Source organism: Notamacropus eugenii, chromosome 3 (genome assembly GCF_028372415.1).
Source record: "Notamacropus eugenii isolate mMacEug1 chromosome 3, mMacEug1.pri_v2, whole genome shotgun sequence".
Classification (NCBI taxonomy): Eukaryota; Metazoa; Chordata; class Mammalia; order Diprotodontia; family Macropodidae; genus Notamacropus; species Notamacropus eugenii.
Window position 1 is genome coordinate 295,987,350 of NC_092874.1, and position 19,452 is coordinate 296,006,801.

Consider the following 19,452-nt stretch of genomic DNA (forward strand, 5'->3'; position numbering starts at 1 on the left):
GGGGAGAAGCCCAGAAATCCTTCATCTTTACTTCTGAGCTACCCTCTTCTCTTTTTAGAAATAACAACAGCTAATAAACATTTCTACAAGGTCTCCTGTGTGCCAGGCACTGTGCCAAGAGCTTTCTAAATGTGCTCTTGTTGGGGCCCATGGAGTTATGGGCTGGTTGGAAGGAACTGGACCTTAGATTCCAGGTGCCAGGAGATGAAGCTCTGATTTCATCACCACTCTCCCCAATGCCAGCTCCTCATTGAGTTCTGGTGGGCAGGGAGACCACTCCCTTCCATTTTCCAGAGGAAAAGGCTGGACCCAGAGACTCAGAAGGGCAAGGGGACGTCTTAGCCAAACTACAGGTCTTGTTGCCTGCCTTCAGCACCTAGCCCAGGGTGCTGCACACAGTAGGTGCTCCATAAATGCTCTGAATTATCCACAAAGCCAATCACAATGGCAACTCCAAGCTGCAGGTGTGCCTCCTCTCCACTTGTGCACAGCTGCCAGGCTCTCCCTAACTAGCTCGTGCCTTCAGAGGGCGCAGTATCCCTGCGTCCCCAGCAGGTGACCAGGAAGGCAGGAGTAGATCCAGAGTAGTATCTTAACAAGCAGAAAGGATATGGTATGGTCTTGGTCATATCGTGCCGGACCATCAGGATGTCCTGACCAGTCTGTCGATAAGCATTCTGCTGCTGAAGGTAGTGAACAATCAGTGGGCTGTTGCCAGTGATGCTGAACAGGTTTTTCGTGAACTCGGGTCCCTTGCAGGCCGGGTGAGACTGAGAGGAGAAAGGGGGACACTGTGACTGCAGCCAGTAAGGATTGGGGGAGTGCCCCCCAGCCCCAATCCAAACAGACTACCATTACCACCAGGCTGGTCATTTACTACTGAGGAGCCAGAACTATCAGATGTCCATGAGTGCCTCAGGAGCAGGGTTGGAGACCGGGAGGTGGGAAGCACTCTGCCCTTGGAAGCCTGAGTATGTTCCACGCCAAGGGGGGCAGGGACCAGTCACACCTTAGCCAGCTCTGCCTCCCCCCAAGGCCATGAACACTGGGGCATCCAAGCTTTGCTGCAGCCCTAGAAATGCCTGTGGGCATTGGTAATGGAGGAGCTGGTGCTGGCCCCTGTTCTTCCCTGGGCACCCCAGACCCTTGGCCAGGGTTGTAGAGTGAGTGGGCAGCAGGGCTGGGGCTGGATTAGGTCTCCAATGCCAGGGTATCTGCTATAGGGCACTGTGCAGGGCAGTTTTTGGTGACTCAAAGGTCCATCTTTTCAATCGTTTCAATCTCCACATGAGCAAGCTGACGCTCAGGCAGCCTAGGAGCTTGCCCCTGATCTTCCGGCCCTCATGGCTCCAGCCCCACATGCATTGCTTACAGTTCCACCTATGTCAAGAGCTGGGGAGATGTTGGGGCAGATGCTACACCATGACATGGACTCCCGAAGCCCAGATCCCCTCCAGGCCTGCAATGCCCCAGCTGGACAAATCTCATGGTCAGTGCACAGGCCTGAAGGTTGGGATGACCCTGAAAACGTGGGGCTCTGCAGAGCCCTCAACCTACCACCTCCCTGCTTTTTTCCAAGCCCCCCAGACTGTGCCAGAAGGGGACAGCGGTAGGCTGTTTGACTTCTGGGCAAACCTGGGCCCAACATCAACAAGCAGTTCTTAACCACGAAAACTACCCCAGAGGGTTGTGGGCTGCCCCAGCATGCAGGGGGCTCCTCCTCCCAGGAGGGTTCCCAGCCCCAGCCAGTGAGAGGACAGAGTCCTGCCAAGTCCAGGCTGGCCTAGCTGACCTGGCAGGGCCCTCCCCCTTCAGAGATCCCCTGGCTCTTCCAAGGAGTATCAAAAATGACAACAGGGACAGAGACTCTCCCCCTGCTTGTCTGGAAGGATATGTGCCCAGCACCTCACTCAGCACTGGATGCAGCAGGGAAATCGAGGATATTAACTAGAATAAGAGTTGGTGTTTGTGGAGCACTTTAAGCTTGGGTGAAGGGATTTACAGAAAGTTCTTGGGGAGGGGGTGCTATTATTATCCCTATTTCACAGATGAGGAAACAGGCAAAGAGAGGCCAAGTGACTTGCCCACACTGGTAAGTGTCTGAGGCAGGATTTGAACACAGGGTCTCTTGACTCCAAGGTCTGTATTCTATCCACTGCACCACTGGCCAAGTAACAATTCACAGACAGCCTAATGGAATTTCCTTTTCATGGAACTAGTCCTTTGGGTCTGAGGCCTCCACTGGCCCACTTGCTCACCTCGTTCTGAGCTGACCTCTCCAAGACCCTCATCTCCGTGATCTCCCTGACCTTCTTGGAGGCTTGTCTCTGGCTCTTGGAGCGGGGCTCTGACCTTGAGATCTGCATGGCGATCTTCTGCCTGTCGCTGCCTGTGGATGGAAAGAAGCATCCAGGGTTGTGTATAAATGCTTGTCTTGGTTGGGAAGCCCTGGGTGCCCCTGTGCAGGCCCTGCTCCACCCCCTCCAGAGATGCTGCCAATGCTGAGGTTCCTCGGGGTTGGCAGGGGGCCGAACAAGAGTGTAACCTCAGGAAGCCAACCCCTGCCATGCAGGGCACTGTTCTGACCAATACCTCCCAAGAAAGATAAGATGGAAGCGGAGAAGGCCTGGTGAAGAGCAGCCCTGGGTTGGAAGGAAGGAAGGTGTGCTGGGGTATGCACAGAGAGAGGATCAGCTTTAAGTCTCCAACGAGATAGTGGATTTGTTTGGAGGCTCCCCTGAAGCTCATGAAAGGCTAACTGATCTAGTATCTGCCCATCCATCAAATTTATCACAAATTTATGGGGCATCTGGTATGTGAACAGCACTGCACTGAAGGCTTTGGAGAGTCAAAGCTAGAGACAGTGGCTGCCCTCAGGCAGCCTACCATCCCATTGGGAAGATAAGACACACACTCAAAAAGTGAAATAATAATACAAGAGGAAAAGCCCTAGCACAGGAGATAAACCTAGACCCCCTTCCCTGCACTCTCTCTGGCCCCTGTGTCTCCAAGGATTTCTGCTCCCTAACCCTGCTCCTTCAAGCCTTGGCCCAGAAGCCGCCTCCTGAGTCCCTCGAGCCTCCAAGCTGGCCACGCTGATCTGAATCAGTTTTTTTCCAAGCCCTTCTTGCCTCCCCACTTACTTTACCTTTTCCCTTAAACAGTCTCAAACAGGATCTCATCTTACGCAGCTTCTTCAGCCTGACTCAGAGTGGGGACTGGGAACCTCAAGGGCAGGAAGCTCCCCGGGAGGTGGGGGGGGAGGGCAGAGGGAAGGGGTGAGAGAAGCCTCAAAGAACTGAGGGGCCCATGCTGGGGAGTGCTCTCACCAGCAAACTTCTCTTTGCCTCTCATTAATTCTTCTCTGCGGAACCGGATCGGCTCCAGCTCAAAGTAGTTCCAGTAAGTATAGCAACGTGGGCTGGCAAACGTGCCTGAGGGGGACAGAAGGCAGGTGAGGAAGGAAGCAAAGGACTATGAGATCTTTCTTCAAAAAGCATTGGAGGCCAGCTTGGGACAAGGGGCATATGGGTGCTGGAGACCCGAATCACCTAGGACCAGGCCCTGACTCTGATGCAGACCACCTGGGAGACCCTCCAAAAAGCACTTCCCTTTTAGGAACCTCAGTTTCCCTATCTGTCAGATGGGGACAATACCCCTTGTAATCCCTTATCTTGGCAGCAGTCAGGATGTGGGGAGTACAGTGGGACACGCTCGAGATTGCAAGTCGGAAGAGATCAAGGCAATGTCACCAGCTCCAGCCCTAGCCCCAGGAGACAGACAAAGAAGGGGCTTCCAACCTCTTGGCAGAGCGAAGGCAGACACAGGCGCAAATGAGAGTTTCTGATACTGCCAAAGGGAGAATTTGTGTTGTTTGACCAGGGGTGGGGAATAGGGAGCAGTGTTGTTGGGGGAGGGGCTGGGCAATGAGACGAAAAAAAGGAAAGAAATGAGCAACAAAACATTTAAAAGACATAAAAAAGGGAATGGGGAGGGCGTTCCCAGTGGGACAGAGTCAAGCAGGGCAGCAGGCATTACTATGGAATAGACACCAACTGTTTTAGGTTCAATCCCTTTTTCTGCTCCTTTGTATGTGGAACCTGTTCATGTCTGGTGCCGTTTTCCTACACGAAGGAAGAGAGACCTAGCCTCAGACCACCTTGCCTTGTCTGGTCAGTCCCCTTGCTGAGCCTTAGTTTTCACTCCCGTAAAATGGGGATAATAACCCCTTCTCAATCTCTGCAGCTGGGCCATTTGTAGGAATGAAGTGACATGATGGGAATGCACCAGTGGCTGTCCCCTAGGTATCCCAGACTTCTTCCTGCTCCCCCTACACCAGTATTCTCTGCTGTGAGGATCTGTGCATGTTTGAGTTGGGGCAACAGTGAGAAAGTAAGTAGTCCCACCCCAGGGCAGCTTCCTACGGATCAAGGCAGATGTTCTGTGGAGTTCTGACTGCATTCATGGTCTGCTGTGTTTTCAGCTTAGCATATACATGTAACAGAGAAATTTGGTTTGGTTTGTGACTGCTATACCTACCATACAAATCCTACTTGGCAAGGGCATTTTACCCTAAATAAAATTATTTAGAAATTTTCTTCTATGTGTAAAATCTCATGGCACACTTTGCAGCATTCCTGAGACCTGAAGATGCCCCAATGTGCCCACTGAAAAGTGCCCATAGAATGTCCAGCCTTGTCATTACCCTATGCTACCCTAAGTCTTAGCAAGTAAAGATCATCAAGGACAGGCCAAGGCAGCCCACAGCAAGGCTGGGAGCTCACTGGAGATAAGGAACCCTGTGATATATGCCATCTTTTAGAAAGGAAGTCTCAGGATGTGAAAGCGGAGAGGGATGTACCCAGAACCTATTAGGAAGGAAAAAGAAAGCGCATCCTTCTTATGATGGGTCCAAATAGACTTGTCAAGGGAGGAGAGGCAGGAAACCTGTAGCCAAGCCAAAACACAGAGAATTGGACAGATTCATTGCCCTGCTCCCCCCAAGTGGAGAGAAATGGAATTTCTCACCTCCAATCCACTGATTCATTGTGTTACAGATGGAATATTTGAATTCATGATTGTCAAACCAGGACTGTGGGAAGCAGGTACAGAAGCTGGTATACAGAATTTGACTCAGGAGAGATGGGAAAACCTGCAAGTCCGAAAGAGAGAAATCCATGAAATCCCCACACCCCTCAGGCCAAGTCCCTGAACCACGGGAAGGATCTGTGCAACTGAAAACCAGGCCGGGCAGTTTTTTTTTCTTCCTTGAACAGAGAATCTGATCTGAGCATCTCTAATAATCTGCTTTGTTCTAGTTAATTCTCAGCCATTCCATTTCCCAATGAGCTCAAGATACTCCCAATAGCCTCAGGATGGGCCAGGATGGTGCTTCTGCAAATTCATCTGGCCTAACAGACTGGCAAACACATGCATACCTCCCCAACATCAAAGACAACAGCAGTTTCTTCCAAGGCCATCCTCACAGTAATTATTAGTGTCTGCACCAAGCAGGCCACCCACCCTGAAGACAACAGATACTTCCAAGGTTATGGAATGTGCTTCTTCTTTGGGCTAATTATGATTCGGCACAGACTCCCCAGAGTCGGAGTTACCTACATTGAGACAACTGGAGGTGGTGTTTAGTTGGTGCCAAGGCTAAGCTGTCCAGAAGACCAACCATGAATCCATAAAACTGCCCACAAACACCATTATTTCTGCCCTCAGCCAATCCACACTTCCAAAGCCTCTGAGGCCAAATGAAGGGAACAATGTGCAGACCAGGGACATTAGAAGTAAAAAGTTATTCTCCATGTAAACAACAGCAGCTCGACTTCAAGCTGAACCTAGCTGAAGGTGCCCTGACACACAAGATGCCTGGCCCCCTGCTCTTTATGGTCATGAGAACTAACGAGAGAAAGGCCCCCTTCCAGCACCAGCAGGGACCTTGCCGATCACAGTATTCTAGCATTCTTCTCCATCACCTGGGACCTGGCAGAGGTCTGTCAATACTCCTCACCTGAATACATAAAAACAAAGAAATACGTGGGTAGACCCCACAAATGTTGGTCTACAAAACTCCAATGAAAATGGCACAATCTCAGGATAAAGTGAGGGAAGGTGGGAAAAATTTTAGAATCAAAGGGAAGAAATTAAGCCTGTTTCCATATAGAAAAAGGTCACCCGTGACCTCTTGAATGAGGGAGTCTGGTTAGATGGTCACAACTCTCTCCCCAGCTCTCTGCCTTTTATCCAGAACACTGGCAGGATGGTCAGGGTACCAAGCCCAGAACCCAACCATGGCTCTGCTAGCTGCCAGCTGGGAGGCGTTGGCCAAGTCTCTCCCCTTCTTTGGGCTTCAGTTTTTCTCCTCTCTAAAATAGGTGGGTGGGGGAGGGACAAGATTGTATCTGAGGACTCTTCCAACTCTAAATGGAGGATCTATCATATTTAATATTTTAAAGGGAAACAAGTTTTTTGCATAGACTTTTCCCCATGGGGCCTGTGACCATATCCTATGGAAGCCTGGGGGTGATTCTACCAGGCACAGACCCATGGGTGGATGAGGGAGATAAGGAATGATGCTTGCAGCCATCTGAGCCACTTACTAGCTCCACGACCATGGCCAAGGACATCAACTGGGTGTGGGCAGCAGAGTCCCTGGACCGGAGTCAGGACACCTGGCTTCGAAAATGACTCAGACACTTACTAGCTGTGTGACCATAGGGAAGACCCTTCCCTTCTGTGTCTCAGAGTCCTCCTCTGTAAAATGAGGGAGGGTTTGGACACATGACCAGCTCTAAGTCCATGATGTCATTATCCCTGGCCACTTTAGTCCTCAGGGGTCTAACTCGGGCTCTGCAAGAATGGTCCTTGTCTCTCTCCTAAGGCTCAAACTCATACCTCTCCCTGCCTCCTGGACAACTCCAATGGGAAGCCGCATAGGACAGGTGCTCAACCCAATGTGATCGTTTCCTCCAAATATTCTCCTCCTCCCATCCAGTGACCCTCCCGGTCGCCTGGCCTCAAACCTCAGCATGTCCATGGCTCATTTCTCACACTCACCTCCCAGAGCCAATCAGCTGTCACACTTTGTCCCTCTTCCTTCCTGGCTTCCCTCTCACCAGTCCCTCCTTCCTTCTCACATAGACCACTATGGAAGGGACCTCCCCCGACTCAGCTATCAAAGAGATTTTCTTGAAGGGCAGGTCTGACACTCTCCCCCCCAACTTCAGTTGCTCCCTATTACCTCATGGATATGCTATGGAATCTGATAGGTGGCACTGAAGTTCCTTCAGCCCCCTCCAAAGCTCTTCTATTTACTCCCTTACTATGCCCCTTAGGGGTCGGCTACCTGTATTCCATTCCTTGCTTCTGGACTTACCATCTCTCCCCACCCCCAGACTTCTGGTTTCATGAATCAGCTCAAACCCCCCAGTCCTCCCAGAGCTCACGTTGACCACTCTGGGATCATCTCCTACTGATACTGGATCTCGCTTGTATGGACCAGTTACTAGTGGGATGTCCACCCTATGAAGACATGGGTCCCTTGACCAAGAGCAGGGATCACATTTTGGCCTTTCTTGGTATCCCCCATGCCTGGCAGGACTGCACTTAGAACAAAGAATATGCCCAAGCAAATTCCCCAACACTCCAAGCTGTATGGAGGTGTCCATAGTGTGGGTCGAGGGGCTCTGCTTACTGAATGCTCCCTTACCACTTAAATCAGAGCTCCTGACACCCAGAATGCTAGGAAAACTGCTAAAGCCCTGATCGATCCAAAGGAGCCTTGGTCATCATCACTAACAAACTTTCCAGTTGACCCATTCCAGCTAAAGGCCTCAAGTCTATGCAGACATGAACCAAATTTCTTGTGCTGGTTTTCATGGCTAAGTAATGAGGGGTAGTGACAGGCAGGCTTGGCTTGGGGCCAGAGGAACTGGATTGAAATTGTGGCTCAAGGTGTGGCCGGGTAACAGGAGGGGACAGGCGTGCTCTAGTGCTTATACCAGGAAAGGGAGCCAAGCCTCTTAGCTCTGATGAGGATGGGACCCTCCTAAAGCCAGAGAGCTGCACAGAGGAGCTGGGAGCCCTCCAAATCAACTCCCCAGGGGGGCCCATCTCTGGGCCTCAGCTGTCTCACCTGGGGCTCCCCCCCCCCAGCACCAATGAGGCACCATGATCCCCCTCATGCTCTGGGTACTCACTTTTAGGATGATTTCTTCGTATGGCGACCTGGGCATGTTCCCCAGGAGATGAGCATAGTTCTTTGACACTCGGTCAAATAGCTTCTTCTGGAGCTCCTGGTTTGGCTGTCGGAGAGAGAAATGGGAAGAGAACATTGGACTGTCTGTGACTGACTCTACCAAGAGGTTAAACGTTCATGTGAGCAGGCCCCACTTGGAGTGAATTTGTTTCCAGACCTCAGGTCTGGATGAGATCTTCAAGGTCAGCCCTGGGCAAGAATCCTGGCCACATCTCCCCACCCAAATGGCCCCTCACACTCTGTCTCCTGTGAGAGACAGCTGATAGTAAGGCCTTTCCACCAGCCTCCCTGAACCTTGTCTCCTGGCTCCACAGCCACCTTTGGGCACCAAGCAGGTAACTGTCAACCTTCTTCTGTGGGACAACCCTGGAAGCAGCTGAAGACAACTTATGGCCTCCTTAGATCTTTTCACTTTCAGTCCTTCTATCTGATCATTCCTCAGCCTGGCCTCTGGATCTTCAGAAGCTTGTCAGTGTGGTGCCCAGAACTGATCACAGAGTCCAAGAGATGGCCTGATCAACCTTCCTCATGCTCGTAGGGCAGATGACACTGGCTTTTGGGGCCTCCATGTTTCTCACACCAATCTGGAGCTTTACCCAAATCCCAGATCTTTGTCGGCCCAACTCTTGGTAGCAATGCCAGCTCCATCTTGTGCATGTGAAGTTGATTTTTTTTGAACCTAAATGTAGGGCTTTTCTTCATCTCTATTTCATCTTATTAGATTGAGTCCAGTGGTCTTTTTGAATCCTGGCACCCCCATCCAACCAGTTAGCCATCTCTACTAGCTTCCTGATCCATACAAATCTGAGAAGCCCTCACCTCTAAGCCTTTCTTTAAGTCAATAATAAAAATAGGAGACAGGACCTAACAGAGGCTGTTGGGTTACCTGCACTGAAGGGGACCCCAAGTCACTAACACTCTGGTTCTGGTCTTTCCACCTGTTCTGAGTTCACCAGGCTATGCTCCTGTCCTGTCCATTGCTCCCTGGCTCATCCACCAGGACACTGTAAGAGTGGTACTTTATCGAACTGCCCTAATTTAGGAACCGCCTCAACCAAAGGAGGCAGTCAGACTGGTTCTCAGCAATCACAGATTCCCTTTCACAATGTTCCCCAGCTAGTCCACTGAGGAGATACCCTAGAACCCTGCCAAGAATGAAGTCAAGGTCACTGGCTCACCATCCCTGTTATGAAAAGCAGGATACCGTAAATCCAGTCCTGCAGGGCCTTTCCTATTCTCCACAACCTTTCAAAGGCCACCAGTGGAGAGACTCAATATTCAGAATCCTGGGATGCAGGCTGTCTGCCCTCCATGACTCAAGCTGCTTGAAGGTAGTGAGGTGCTGTCTTATTGCTTGGCTCATGGCACCCTACTGGCCACGGGGCCTTCTGTCTTCTCTAGCCCAAAGATCGTTCTCCTTGACTGAAGAAACAAAGAGAAGCCCTCTGCTTTCTCTGCACACCGGGGCCAGCCCAACCCCTGTCCCTCCTGACCTCCATGAGCCCTGCCAGCTGAGCCCATTACTCCTGGCATGACCTATCCCAGGGCCAGGCTAGGTTTCTGTCTTGGTCCTCCGCTAGCTGTCCCTGCTTCTTCCCTCTCTACGGAGCTGGTGAAGGGCATCCAATTTCTTGTCAGTGCTTCTATTTGTGCCTTCAGAACGCTGAGGGCCAGCTTCCCTGGCTGAGGCTCAGTGGTACTGTCTGTCCTCTCTCTTGGCACTGAGCCTCACGGTCACCTGGTGTGATCTAGCACCTATTTCACAGATGAAGAAACAGAAGAAGGGTGGGTGTGGCTGGTCCGAGGTCCCAGGAAGTGCCAAAGGTGTGGCATGGCAACAAGTCTCCCTGCTCCAGACTTCCTCTTCTTCCATCGCTTCTGCCTCAGCCGTCAATTCCTCCTCCTTGCTCCAAGGGAGCTTCTTCTACCTTCTGAACAATGAATCATTCCTAAATTTCTGCACTAATTAATCCATTTTACAGAATCGCCCAAATTCAATAGCATCATTTGGTGGAGGGGAGAAGATGGAAAGACAGGCCATGGAGGGCACTTGGCTGACAGGCAAGAGACTCACGAGGCCTTGGGCAAACCATCTGACCTCCTTTGGACCATTTCTTTCTCTACTATCTTGCCCTCTAGCAAGATGATGGCACCTATTAGGGGGTGGATACTGCCGGCCATCTCTTCTTGACACTGTCAGGATAAGGGAAAGCGACACCAAAGTGATGGGAATGAGGAGGAAGGAAAGCTCCTTGGACCAGGAGGTTATGGCCAGAAGAGGTAACATAACTGCTGCCCTATCCAAAGGCTCTGAATGAGATCAGGGAGGTCAGGAGCAGGTGAGCCCATGTGAAGAGCTCTCTTCACAGAAATGGATTTGATTTTCCCTTAATGTGAGTCACCAACATCTCCATGCAACAAGCATTTATGAAAGAGGACTACTCGGCACACAGCATGGTTAATGGGGAAAAGGGGCTTACTGTACAGTAAGGCCCCTTATAGGCAACTCTGCTGCCATTTGTCTGTTCCACAGAGTGAAGCCTACTTATAAACAAGGAAGGTTACCAGGGTTGGGTCCGTTATTCACCTAGAGCAGAATTAATTTGACAGGTAGCCCTGGGTTCCATATTGAAGCCTTTCTATTCATTTGATTTTTTCTTTGGCCTTGGAAAAGGCCATTTCCCCCTTAGAGCAGAGAGGCTTCCCTTGTTTTCTGTCATGGACAGTCAGCCTAGGAAAGCCATGGTTTCCCCAAACCATGTTTGTTTGTTTTTAATTCATAATTGAAGGAAATCCTCCATTTCAATGAGAAATTAGTGAAAATAAAGATTAGGGGTTTTTTTCCCCATGCAAGTTCATGGATCCCCTGAAATAGAGGGTCTGTGGCTCCGGGTTAAGCACTCCTGCCTGAAAGGGATGTGACAAGAACAAAGAAAGCACGTTCAGCTGCTTGTAAGATGAAGTGTGCTGACGAAGCCTGGCCCCGAGAGCCTGGACCATCCTGGCTGACAGCTGCCTGGGGGAGACTGACTGGGGAGAGCTGGCCCACTCACAGAAATCTGCAACATCCCAAGTATCTGCACGCCTCCCAACCAGCACAAACACTTTTCCTAGGGTGTGGGACACAAAAACTTGAGCTCTTAGCCGGGGAGGTCCTTGAGCAGCAGGTGCAGCCCGCTGTCAGGGCGTCGTCGGGATCTGCCTGGGCTTCTCGCCATCTCTAACAAGTCAGGGTCACCTTCACCTAAGACAAGGTGTCGTGGGAGGACAAGCCCAACCCCCGAGTCCGTCTGCCAGACTGTTGGGAACTCTGAAGGACAGTCACAGATATGACCGTGACCCCAGAGACACCAAAGGGACACCATGCCAGGGAGGAGTTTCCACCACTTCCACCCAGCCCTCGTCATCTTCCTTCCTTTCTTACATCATATCTTTCATGAAAGATCCACCAGAAACAATCCAGCACGATAGCCTTTGAAAACGGGCATACAAAGAATCTGGTGATTTCTTCTGGTGCACAGAAGGCCTGAGGAAATAAAACCCAGAGTGGTTATTAAGACACACCGCCCACAAGTAACGTCTGGTCTTGCTGCTGCCACACGCTGCCCATAACATCGTCATCATCATCATCATACACACTGTACACAACACATCGTGATTATTACACGCCGCCCACAATACTAATATTATCACCATGTGCTGCCTACGTCGTCATCACCGGTTACGCCCAGAATGCTGTGCTGATCATTTGCTTACAGCACTGAAATGGGCCGATACAAGGTCGCTGCTTAACAGCCTAACCCGTGGGAACAGTGTTCTGGGGGTTACGGAGGCATCTGGGGAGCTGCAAGTCAAGGAGAGAGACAAGGGGGCACCAGCATCTTGAGTCAGAACAAGACCCTGCCCCAGGAGTCAGGAGATTGGCCTGCCTGCCACACTTCCCTGTGCTCCTGTGGGAAAGTCCCATAAGCTCTTGAAGCTCAGGGACATCATCTACATAAGGTAGAGGTCCCCTGGTGTCCTCGGAGTCTGCAAACTGGAAAGGACTACAAATAATGAGAAGCACTGTTGTCAGAGCTGCAGGAAGACGGGAACACTGCAGGGGGCCATGAATGCTCTGACAGTTTTGGACATCAGTCGGGAATGATGTACAAAAAGTCACTTCACTGTCTATCACCACTGAACCGGTGATCTCCTTTCTGGGCATGAATGTCAAGGGGGTCACAGACTGACACAAAGGTCCAGTCCACAAAAACATTCATGGCAGCATTTTTTGTGCAAGCTGGCAACAGAACTGGCAACAGAAAGGGTACATAACAACTGGAGTCTGAAGGTAAAGGAAATTATGAATATGAGGAATTCTGAGAAACCAGGGAAGGTCTGTAGGAGCTGAGAGAGCAAGGATAACAATACGGATGATGTCAGCTACCACTTGTCTGGCCCTGTGGGCACAATGGCCATGACAATGGAGAGAAGCAGCCCCTGAAGAAGCCAGTGTCTGCACAATGAAATCAGGTCTAGGGACTGCGTAACCTGGAGCTGGAAAGGACTGAGAGATGACCCAGTCCAACCCCATCACTGCACACCAGGAGGAGGTGAGGCCTGGCAAGATGAAGGGACTTGTCCAGGGTCACCCCATGGGAAACGGCACCACCCTGGGCCCTTCCCCATCCAGATGCCAGCCTTCCTCAGCCCAGACTCCTGGGGGAGAGGGGCCTGACTGTAGAGCACAAGGCCCATGGCCTCCTACCTCACTCCCCAACATATTGCGCTCCACTGAGGCACTGGCCTGTCTTGGTCAGAAGGGACTCCACAGACCCAGCTCAGATGTCAGAGGATGAGAATCTGCGGGTGGGTGTGATGGAGCCCCCAGAGCAAACCCCTGAGAGCTTTCTCACTGGCCCAAGCTCCCAACCTGAGCAGGTGTGGAGGTTCTGGGTAGAACAGCTGGGGGGGGGGGTGGTGGTGGTGTGCGTCCCTGTACTGCTGTGTAGAGTGTAGAGTGAGACCTAGAGGGGAAGAATTTGCTCGGGACACACCACAAATCGGGCAGCTCACTTCCAACTGGGGCCAGTTCTGATTCTGAAACTCTACTTTCTTCTGTCTGCTCCTTCCCCAATACGGAGAGTGGAAGGCCCCACCTCCTCTGGTTGCTCTGACCCTTGCCCCAGGGGCCCCACTCTTCTGGAGCAGGCAGTCCTCCTTAAGGAATCAGGGGACCTCTCCTCCAGATCTGGGTGCCAGCTAGCATCTGGGGGAGGCAGGGAGGAGGAAGAGGGATGTGGCCATTCTTCTGCCCTCCCCACAGTGGAAAGACAGAGGTAGACACAGGAGCAAGTTATTTCCTTAAACAGACGGTGTGAACATTTTCCCAAAGAATCCCTAGTTCTCAGAGGTGGAAGGAACATCTGGGGCCACATTGTCCCACCCGTACCTAAACAGGGTTTGCCCCACCCCATCCCCCAGTGGTATTAGGGACAGCGTGCAGCTACAGTGCGGGCAGTTGTGGGACAGTCACATACCAAGAGGGAAGGGCAAAAGGCAGACACTGCAGTACTGGCCTGATATTTATGCAATCCTAACAGGTCTTGGGGAGGGTGTCTAGCCCTGGGAGCACCTGCCTTATAAGAGAGCACAGGCCATAATCCTACTGGATGAGCTCATGGGTCACGGGACCTCACTACAGACTTGGGGTGTGTGTGGTCACAAGGAGGCCTGGAAGGGCTGTGATCTGTACCAGTGGAGGGAGGATCCCTCTGAGGAGGTTCTCAATCCATTGAAGCAGGGAAGTGTCTGGGCCATGGGCATCTGTAAGGCCATCCTAGCTGCCTTCCTGGGCTAAGAAGACCACAGGAGACAATGGACAGAAGTGTCCTTCAGCTGACTGAGGGGCCCCATGTGCCTCGTCCTCACCTCCTCCAATTACCTTGCCTCTGATGTTGCTTTCCTGTGCCCGGATGACGTTGCCCACCATGTCACAGTAGTTCACCCCATTGGGCAGCTCATTGGGCTGTTCCTCGTTGTACCCTGGAGCCTGGTACAGCTCAGCCAGCCCGTCCTTCTGGGTTCTCTGGAGAGGATCAAGAAGGAAGGAGTCACTGGGTAAATATGGGATTTGTCTGAGAACGCCCAAGGCTGACGGCCTGTAGTAGGAGTTTGCTAATCCTTCAGCCCGCAAGTCCTCCCTTCCCCTTCCTTTTCCCCTACAGCCTTCCCAAGGAACAGTTCTCCAGCCTTCTCTCAGAAGCCTCAAGGGAAGGAGAGGCCCCTGGCTCCTGAGGTTCCCCTCTGGGGCTGAAATCAGCTTTTCTACAGCTTCTACCCATGGCTTACACTTCTGCCCTACAGGCCCAACTTAAACCAGCATGACCCCTTATCGGTGGGCTCATAGCCCCTCAAATCCAGTATTAACAAGGAGACTTCAGCAGTATGTTACAATATGACCAGAATGGATTTATGCCAGGACTGCAGGGCTGATTCAAAATTAGGAAAATTATAAATGGAATGGACCACATTAAAATAAAAAACAATAAAAAACATGTGGTTATATCAATGAAGGTAGAAAAAGCTTTTTGACAAAATACAACACTCATTCCTGTTAAAACACAAGAAAGAATAAGAACGAATGGAGTTTTTCTCACTACATAAGTCATATCTATCTAAAACCAAGATCCATCTCCATCTCTGTAATGGAGATGATCAAGGTCTCCCCAGGAAGATCAGAGGATCATTATTGCCATTAGTCCTCAACGTCATGCTAGAAAGGACATTACAGCAATGACACAAGAAAAAGATATTGAGGGAATGAACACGGGCAAAAAAAAAATCAAACTACCACTTTGTGCAGATGCTGCAATGGTTCACTTAAGAAAAGTCAACTGAAAAACTGACTGAAACAATGAATAACTTCAGCAAAATGGTTGGGCATAAAATAAACCCACATAAATCCTTAGCATTCTTATTTGTTAACAACAAAATCCAGCAGGTAGAAAAAGGAAGAAAAGTTCCATTTAAAATAACTACATATAGTATAAAAAAACTTAAGGTTTTACTTGCCAAGATACACACAGGAACTAGATGAAAACAATTATAAAATATTCTTTAAATAAAGAAAGACAAATATAAATAACTAGAAAAACATTAATACCTTATGGGTAGGTTGAACTAATACCAATCAAACTACAAAGGGATTATTTTATAGACTTAGGAAAATAAAAACAAAATTCATCTGGAGGAACTAAAGGAAATCAATGGGAAGCAAGCGTGAGGTCCGGGGGCCAGCCGTACCAGACCTCAGACTTTACTACAAAGCTGTCATTGTCCCAGCGCTCTGGTCCAGGAAAGAAATCGTGTCTGAGCAATGGGATCATTAGGGACACAATGTGGTTCAGTCATCTGGGTTGTGTCTGACTCTTCCTGACCCCATTTGGGGTTTCCTTGCCCAAGATACTGGGGCAGTAGGCTGTGTCCTTCCCCAGCTCGTATTACAGATGAGAAAATGGGATACAAACAGGGTCACATAGCTGGGAAATGTCTGAGGCTAGATCTAAACTCATGAGATGAGTCTCCTGACTCCTCTGTGCACTACGGCACCGCTAGCGCCAAGGTATGCAAGACACAGAAGTGAACAAGCACAGTATCCTGCCCCAGCCAGTGGGGTAAGGACTCACTATTGGACAAAAACTGTTGGGAAAACTGGGAAGCAGTCTGGCCAACAGTGGGCACAGAACTACATTTCATACCTTACACCAAGGTCAGCGCCAAATGGCTATGCAATTTAGACAAAAAGGTTGATTTCATGAGCATATTAACAGAGGAAGGAAAAACATCACAGGCAGTAAAATGGACAATTTTGATAACATGAAATCAAAAAGGTTCTGCACAAACAAAACCAATGCAATCAAAATTAGAAGGGAAGGAGGCAAATGGGGGAGGGGGAGAATTATTTACAGCAAGTTTTTCTCTTAAAGATCTCATTTTTAAGATGCCTAGGCAACTGGTTTAAATTTGTAATAATAAAAGCCATCTTCTAACAGAAAAATGGCCAAAGGATATGAATAGGCAGTTTTCTTTCTTGGGGGAGAGGGGAAGCAATCAGGGTCACACAGCCAGTAAGTGTCTGAGACTACATTTGAACTGAGGTCATCCTGACTCCAGGGCTGGTGCTCCATGCGCTGCACTGCCCACCTGTCCCAAGTGGGCATTTTCAAAGGAAGAAATCCAAGCTCATTCAGAGGCATATGAATGCACATGCTCTTTGTCTGTCTGTTTCTCTGCGTCTCTTTCTTCTTGTCTGTCTCTGTCTCTCTCTGTCTCTGTCACTCCAACAAAAAGCCTTTTCTTAGTTTTCATCTAACTAGACTTTTCGAAACTGCCAACTGTCTCCTCTCCCTGGAGCACCTCTTCCTCCCATGGTTTCTGAAACACGTCTCTCCCGGTGCTGTTCCAACCCCTCTGACCACTGCTTCACACAAGCTTGGGCATCCACTGCTCTCTGCCCTCTCGCTGTCTTGCCCCCTAAACCTGCCCTTGCTTCTAACTTCCCTTTCCATGAACCATCCCAAGGTTCACAAGCTCAGGCTCCATATCCAGTTCCTTGTCAAGTTTTGTCCATCCTAAAAATAGTAAGTGGCATTTATATAGCACTAGGGCTTCAAAGCACTTCACATCCATTCTCTCACCTGAGGATTCCCCTACCCCAGAAGACAGGTCCCACAGGCATTTCACTCATGTAAAAACCAAGGTCCTGAGAGGACCATTGCTGTACAGCTGCCTGTCACATATATCACCATCTTTCTGGTTACAGGACACTCGCCCAACACTGACTTCAGATCTTTACCCCCTCCCACCTGGGCTGCTCCAGGATGGCCCCCTGCTTCCAGACTCTTCCCTCCCCAATTTATCCTCTAAATAGCTGCCCCTGATCTTTCCAGGACATGTGACTGACCACTTCCCTACCCAGCTCAACAGATTTCTCAGGATTCTGAGTTCTTTAAAACACAAACTTCTCAGACTACAACAATCCAGCTCCTAGCCACTGACTTTTGCAGATTTATTTCATATTATTCCCCTTCGTTTCTCTTTTTTTCAGAGATCTGAGAAAAGGGAGCTTCCTGATGGGAATGTGGCTACAAAGCACAGCATCAGTTCCTTTCCAAAGGGAGATCCCTTGGGAGGGAATGCATTGGCCCAGAGGTACACAGGCACGGGATGGGTGCGGCCAATGTCAGACCCCTTCCCTAGCCCCTCCCTCTGCCCGTCTGTCCCCCTGTCTACCTGGCCCCAAACCTGCCTGGGTTGCTGCAGAATTCAATGCTATTACTGGTTCCATAGTTCAGCAAGATTAGCAGTTAAACAAGTCTTTGTGGGCTGGTATCAGAATCAGAGCACTATTTATAACACTGTTTCTAAGGGAAAATACACTACTCTGACTTGCAAACAAACCTTTGGAGCATAACCCTGTTAGTTGGGGGTGGAGGATGAAGCAGGGATGGTGACTGTGTCACTAAGGGGCCCCCGGGGCCTAGCCTTCCCTGGCTTTCCTGGAGGCACTCACAGGATGGTAATCTGGGGTGATGGATAGAGACCTCAGGAAAAAGGCCCTGAGGAGGGGAGCAGCCACAGTGTAGAGGCTGACCCTTAAAGCTGCTTCTCCATCCCAGGACCTTCTCCTGACCACAGACACACCTGGGGTTGCCCGCCTGAAGCATGAGGGGGTGGGACAGGCATGGCTTGGTTTGTCCTTCACCAGACTGGGGATTTTGTTACAGCAGGGGAGTCCCAGGACAAAATTCCTTTCACCTTCTTTGCAACCTTAGAAAGTAGCTGGGGGCCCTGAGAGATAAAGAGACTTGCCCCCCTCACCTGTGTCACCAGGGCTTCCTGTCTCCAATGCCTGCCCTGCTGAGTCTCCAGGCACAGAAAGTTGAAGGCCAGTGTGGTGGAGGTGGTGGCCGCAGACCCACTCTCCATCCCATCAGGCTGCAACTGGGAGCACAGAGCACTGAAGGGCACTAAGTAAGGGTGGCCTGACAAGAGCCACACATGAACCTCCAGTGTCCACAACCCAGGACATGGGCCTTGCAGCGCACAGGAAACCATCAATTCTATCTCATTACAGTTGTTCTGATTCATTAGGGACTCCTCCAACCCTGGGGGCTCCCAGAAATGAAACCAAATTCATCCCCAATAGAAATAGGGATGCAGTTGCCCCCAGCTCAGGCCTCTTACCTTTTTTGGCCCAGGATAGGGAACATTTGAAATGGATGGAGTCAGCGGGAAGAACTTTTGCAGCTTTTTCTTAGCTTTGTTTGCCTTCTCTGCAAACAGAGGGAGGGGGAAGACTGAAGTTGGAAGGGGTATTTTCACTGACAGGAACCACTCTGAAGGGAGGTCTCCCTAAATCCCTAGCTACATAATGACATTTTTACCATGATTCCCCCCTAAACACATTTCAGAGGACATGACAGCTGTTCTTCACATACCTTCTGCTAATACTGGGCCGCTTTCATTCACTCATTCTGCATCTATTAGGTACCTACTGTGGGCTGGGTGCTAGAGATACAAAGATAAAATAGCCCCAACTTCAAGCAGTTTATGTTCAGGGGCAGGGGGGGAATGAAGAGAAAGAAGGGGAATACACAGAGAAAAAGCGAATTAAAAATCCATCCATACATACATATATAATATATACATGTGCAGAGAGAAAGAAGAGGGGAAGAGAGAGGGAGGAAGGAAGAGGAGAAGGGAGAGGAAAAAGAGAGAAAAGAAAAAGAGGAGAGAAGAAAGATAGAGAAAAAGAAGGGGGGCAGGAGAGAGAGAGAGGGAGAGAGAAAGAGAGAGAGAGAGAGAGAGAGCGAGCACACGGCTATTATTCAATGTTTTTGTCCAGGATCCTTTAGCAGAAATCAATGGCCCACATCCTCTTGGCTACAAGGTTCTTTACCCCTTATCTAGCCAAGGCAAATTCATTTGAATTTTCACCCAGCATTTATTAATCACTTGCTGTGTACAGAGGACAGCTAGGATTTGGGGAAGATGAAAAGTTCAGATAACAGCACTGCCTACATGGAGTTAACCTCATGCCCAGCATCATAGGCTGAAGGTGCCAGTGGGGTATGAATGTCACGCTGTACGAGGCCCGACAAATGAGAAGAGGAGGCAGCACTACAGAGGTGGCACCATCA

The 19,452-nt window shown here is 50.1% G+C and overlaps 1 protein-coding gene across 10 annotated transcripts in view; it reads right to left on the bottom strand.

The window, feature by feature from the left end:
- FAM227A (family with sequence similarity 227 member A) overlaps positions 1–19,452 on the bottom strand; it is a 36,893-nt gene that overhangs the window by 5,043 nt on the left and 12,398 nt on the right. For 8 of the 10 annotated variants that reach the window (XM_072656110.1, XM_072656104.1, XM_072656109.1 and 5 more), the window contains 8 exons: positions 18,497–18,585; positions 14,193–14,336; positions 11,691–11,792; positions 8,208–8,312; positions 5,029–5,152; positions 3,330–3,434; positions 2,259–2,389; positions 612–770 (listed from right to left, as the gene is read on the bottom strand). In XM_072656110.1, the coding sequence (XP_072512211.1) occupies positions 612–770; positions 2,259–2,389; positions 3,330–3,434; positions 5,029–5,152; positions 8,208–8,312; positions 11,691–11,792; positions 14,193–14,336; positions 18,497–18,585 (959 nt within the window). The remainder of the gene's footprint in view (positions 1–611; positions 771–2,258; positions 2,390–3,329; positions 3,435–5,028; positions 5,153–8,207; positions 8,313–11,690; positions 11,793–14,192; positions 14,337–18,496; positions 18,586–19,452) is intronic. The other 2 variants (XM_072656112.1, XM_072656113.1) reach the window with 2 other exon arrangements.